The sequence below is a fragment of the Arachis ipaensis genome, chromosome B09 (genome assembly GCF_000816755.2).
Source record: "Arachis ipaensis cultivar K30076 chromosome B09, Araip1.1, whole genome shotgun sequence".
NCBI classification, from domain to species: domain Eukaryota; kingdom Viridiplantae; phylum Streptophyta; class Magnoliopsida; order Fabales; family Fabaceae; genus Arachis; species Arachis ipaensis.
The window spans coordinates 128443400-128448827 of record NC_029793.2 but is presented as its reverse complement, the minus strand read 5'-3'; the positions used below and the strand labels follow the sequence as shown (position 1 = coordinate 128448827).

General features: G+C 31.0%; 1 protein-coding gene across 4 annotated transcripts in view; it reads left to right on the top strand.

The window, feature by feature from the left end:
* The window catches only part of LOC107618205 (3-phosphoinositide-dependent protein kinase 2), a 6524-nt gene extending 3176 nt beyond the window's left edge, over nucleotides 1-3348 (top strand). Inside the window, exons 4-12 of one of the 4 annotated variants that reach the window (XR_001615166.2) lie at nucleotides 280-381; nucleotides 458-566; nucleotides 705-783; nucleotides 1021-1186; nucleotides 1614-1748; nucleotides 1850-2010; nucleotides 2087-2309; nucleotides 2574-2945; nucleotides 3093-3348. Coding sequence is in view for 3 of the 4 variants with exons in the window: in XM_016320196.2 (XP_016175682.1) it covers nucleotides 280-381; nucleotides 458-566; nucleotides 705-783; nucleotides 1021-1186; nucleotides 1614-1748; nucleotides 1850-2010; nucleotides 2087-2309; nucleotides 2574-2657 (1059 nt within the window). In the remaining variant the exon portion in view is untranslated. Of the gene's footprint in view, nucleotides 1-279; nucleotides 382-457; nucleotides 567-704; nucleotides 784-1020; nucleotides 1187-1613; nucleotides 1749-1849; nucleotides 2011-2086; nucleotides 2310-2573 lie in introns of all 4 variants that reach the window. The other 3 variants (XM_016320197.2, XM_021110369.1, XM_016320196.2) reach the window with 3 other exon arrangements.

Here is a 5428-nt window from a genome sequence, read left to right as displayed (position 1 = left end):
ATTTTTTAAATACTAGTATTATATTTTGTTTTCAGTGAAAAATTACATGATTAATATATGTACAACTGAAATTTCCAATGGATCATGGCAGTTGTTAAAACTTTAAACATCTTATATGTGTTGCTGTGGCTTTTTGGCCTCTCCTTTGAGAAATATTATAATTTCAGTATTATTTGAAATTTGGGAGTCATAGACTCATAGTATGCAAGTCAGTATCACTCAGGATGTTTTGTTACTGCATGATATCTACTAGCAAGCTTTTTGGGTTCCTGAATGCAGAAAGGACGTCTACCTGAGGATGAGGCACGGTTCTATGCAGCTGAAGTTGTCGATGCTCTCGAATACATACATAATTTAGGATTGATACATCGGGATATAAAGGTAGTTCTGAGGCATGCTTATACCACATCATTGTCATATATGTCCTTGTCTGAATATTAAGTTTCTCTAATTGCAGCCAGAGAATTTATTGCTTACAGCTGATGGACATATCAAAATAGCCGATTTTGGGAGTGTGAAGCCTATGCAGGATAGCAAAATCACTGTCCTTCCAAATGCAGCATCTGGTAATCGAAGAATACTGAGAATAGTGCTTAGTAATGTTTTTAGTAATCCTTGTATATAGTCCGTTTCTTTTATTGTAACTTCTATTAATTGATATCACTAAATACTTAAAATTGATATTCATTTATTTTAATTTCTAGATGACAAAGCCTGCACATTTGTGGGAACCGCTGCTTATGTCCCTCCGGAGGTTCTTAATTCCTCTCCAGCAACTTTTGGGTAGGGACTATGTTACTATTCAGTGCTAAGATAATATTATTTCTTATGCAAGTTTTCTGTACATATAGATTGATTTTTAATTTTAGCTTAGTTCAATAATTTGTAAATCAGGATTATATTTGACAATTCAATTTTCAAGTTTGTGCACGCACTGAGTTTCCTTATCGGGCTTTTGTTCCATGCTAGTTCCCGATATAATAACATTTTCCCTTTACTTCTCTCAATATACTACCACAGGAATGACCTCTGGGCACTTGGGTGCACATTATACCAGATGCTTTCAGGAACTTCGCCTTTTAAAGATGCAAGTGAATGGCTTATATTCCAAAGAATTATAGCTAGAGAAATTCGATTTCCTGATTATTTTTCTGATGAAGCAAGAGACCTTATTGACCGGCTACTGGTTAGTATTTCTATGACCCTCTGCACAGAAATCCAAGCTTCTCTAGTGCTCTATCTAACTTATCTGATCGCAACACTTTACGAAGCTATCATCTTCCTATTTCTGCAATCTCTTTTCAGTACATATCTTGACATACAGGATTGAAGTTTTTTAGTTCTGGATTTTGTTTATGATGATGTTAGGCAATGCTGTGTAAACACATGTTTGAAAGCTTTTCTTTTCAATTGTTTTTTTTAAATGTTGATCGAGGCATTGATAATCAAATTCGTTCCCCTAAACTCCAAAGGCTCTAGCCTTGTTTTTTTCCAGAATAATAGTTGATGCTAGTAATATATATACCAGTGTTTTTTTCCCCCTTCCAACTTTTGGCATCTTTTATGTAATTTATGAAGTGTTAGTTTTTAACAGTATTGAAATTATAATGCAGGATTTGGACCCCAGAAGAAGGCCAGGTGCAGGACCTGATGGTTATGCTGCTTTGAAAAGGCACGCATTTTTTAAGGGTGTTGATTGGAGTAACATAAGGGCACAAACTCCACCAAAACTAGCACTGGAAGCTGGTGTATGGCTCTGATGCTTTGTTCAACATCTATTTTTTGTCCACCTTATTTGTTAAGATAAAGAGAAAAGAATCTCTAATTCTCATATTATTTTCACTTTTAGACTCAGTCACCTATTGTTGATGAAGCTCAGGATGCAGCATGGAGTCCGTCTCATGTGGGTGATGGTTATGCAGCCTCGGCTAGACAGCCTGATGGTGCTCCATCATCGTCTGAGGGGAGCGTAACCAGACTAGCTTCAATCGATTCCTTTGATTCAAAATGGTATGTGCAAATCATCTTGTTTCTTTGTATTTTTGCATGTCCGCAGTTACCTATAGAAAATGTTTGCATTTAACAGGCAACAATTTTTGGAACCTGGGGAATCTGTACTTATGATCTCTATGGTGAAGAAAATACAGAAACTAACGAGCAAGAAGGTGCAGCTTATCCTAACTAACAAACCAAAGTTGATCTATGTGGACCCGTCGAAGCTAATTGTCAAGGGAAATATAATATGGTCTGATAATCCAAATGATTTAAGCATCCAAGTGATTAGTCCATCAAATTTCAAGATATGCACAGTAAGCATTCTCTTTTCCGGAATATCTTGTTATACAACTCGCACTATTACAAATACAGAAAGCAGTAAATAGAGGCTAGGTGTTAGACTTCAAGATTTGAATGATGTCGACAGATGCTTCCTCCAATTTCGAAATTATGATTGCAAGATGCACTGCCAAATGTTCTAAAAAATGTTGAGTTTGTTTTTTTATCTGTAGGCATCTTAAATCTATTTTGTTTTTGAAATTTATTTCATGTACTTCTTACTAAGTGTAACTATGCAGCCGAAAAAGGTGATGTCATTCGAGGATGCAAAGCAAAGAGCACATCAGTGGAAAAAGGCGATCGAAGGGCTTCAAAACCGGTGAATTCATTCTGGTTGAGAAAAATATTCTTTCTGCTATCTTTGTAGTGTTCAGCAAGGAATTACAAAAACAGTTTGACTGCTCAACAATCAAAATTATTCGTCAAAAGAAAAAATGAAGTTGCAGATTAAGTTCTGCTGAAATCTGGTGCAAAGCTAATTCCTCACTACAGCTTAGTTGAGTTTGTCATGATTTTTCCAATCTCTTTCATATGCTTCAATGGGATATATGATAAAAATGTGGACGATGTTCTTATTGTAGGCTTTGTTGGAGGGTTGGAATCAATACTCTGTAAGAAAAAAAAATTCAGTTATTATTTTTTTTTTTCTAAATAATATCTTCTGAGTTACGAGGTGATAGCAAATTTTAGTTATATACTTATATTATATAGCATATGAATAATTGAATTAAATTGCTCAATTTGTATCGTTGCTTCAGCCATTGATCACAAGGTGAAGCCAACCTGAAGTTTCAAGATGAAAAGGATGAATTGGCCCTTAGGAAAACTGTAAATAATTTTATATAGTGAGGCAATATAGTTTTAGGGATTGAATGAAAATGTTCTTGACTGTACTTGAGTAGAAATTAGATCACATTTTTGGCCATTCCAGCCAGTTTATATACTCTAATGTGTTTTGTAGTTTATGAGTAAAGAAAATACACTTGATTGCAAGTTTTCTTAGTAACATTGAGTTCATTAAGCCTGTGTTTGTTTATCAATACGAAACATTGGGACAATGATATTGAGATATAAAATTATCTTTGACGGATGAGATATAGATTATGATATTGTATTTTGAAACACTAAATTAGGTAGCGTTTGTTTTTAGAGATTAAGATTGAAATTAGAGTACCAGAGCTTAGTATGGTTGTTTTTAGAGATTAAGATTGAAATTAGAGTACCAGAACTTAGTATTGTGACGATGGTTAGAGAATTTTAGTCTTATGACACAAAATTGCAATTCCTTAGGTAGTGTTTGGTAGATAGGCAAAGATTGAAAAATAGAGACTAAAATAAGTTTTAGTATTGTGTTTGGTGTAAAGTGGGAGTCAGAGATTGAAATAAGAATGAAGTTCTAATTTAATTTGCACAAAGGGTAAAGTTAGAATTAATTAATTGAAATGGGGATATTTTAGGTATAGAATGTTATTAAAGTTTCAGTCTCTATCCCTAAAAATTTCAATCCCTATGTCCTCACTTTTTGGAGGTATTGAAATTTTGAAGACAAAGACTAAAATTTTAGTACCACTCTCTGGATCAACAAACATGATACTGAGTCCCAATCTCCGTTCCAGTACCTCAAAACAAACGCTATAGGGACGGAGAAACTTTAATAACATTTTTCTTTCAAAAATATCCTTTTTTAAATTTTAAATTTATCCATCTATCTTTATATTTATCTTAAACTAAATATAATACTGAGATATAACTCAGTCTAGTATACTTATATATTTTACATCAAACACAATACAAATACTTAATTTAGTCTCTCGCTCTTCATTTCCTTCTCAGACTCCGTCTCTCTTCCAAACACAGCCTTAGTATATGTTGTGTCTTTCTTGACAAAGTGACATGGACATGCTATTAAGAGATATAACTTGTTTTTATTTTTGTTATTTTTATTAATTTTTTATCATTTTATTTTTCTTTTTAATTTTGTACGAAAAAGAAAATAAGAATAAATTAGATTTTTTATGATTTATTTTATATTTATTTTTTTACTAAATAATACACAAATATTAATTTTTGTGTCTGTCTTTTGTGTCATGTTCTCAATGTCTTATCCTGGTGCTCGGACATTGACACGGATACGGAACACGATATGACATGATATAGAATAAGAGATACACAAATTTTAAATTTTTGTAAGATACGACATGACATGCATATAAAATATAAAGTATTTTTTAGATAAATTGTAATGATATTTTGAGATTTTATTAATATTAAAATATAAATTAATTTTTTAACTGTTTTTAATGTTTTTTTAAATTATATAAAGTATTTAAATTTTTTTATTTTAATATATATATATATATATATAATTTTTAAACTCATTTTAAGAATACATGTTAAGAATAAGGTTAAATACACTTACATGTAATGTTATTTAGATGTATTTAAACATATTAAAAGAAGAATTTTTTATTTTTCATTAAAACACGGTTGGACACAGAAAACATGCATATCAAACGAATGTTAATAGTATCATGCTCGAAATGTGTTTGACACGCAAACATGAAAACTCCAAAAAGTGTAGTACTCAACGTCATATTTTATTCTCAAAACTAATCTCAACCTGCAAACAAAATTTGCTATGAATATAGCTTAGAGAAAAATAGAGCAAGATGATATTCCACTTTAAAATCAAACAAATTATGAAAATTTCACGGATATTAAATTTTCTTTAGTATTCTTATATAATATACAAAAATATTATTTGTACATTAAAATCAGTTACCAATATATTTGCATATAAATACATACATAATTTAATTTATTTTTAATATTTTTAATATATATTTATATTACAACATATATTTTATACTTGTATAACTTTAGTACACTAATTAGTGTACATATAGCATCATTATAAAATATAAGGTATTGAATAATGTTAACTATTTGCGGTTAAAATTCAGCTACATGTCCTGGTAACTCGGATCTCTCAATATTAAAAATAGTTTTGAATTATGTTAAAGATTTGGGATTAAACTATACCGGTTGAATAAACAAAAGATATGAGTTCTTTAAAGAAAACAAGAATAATACC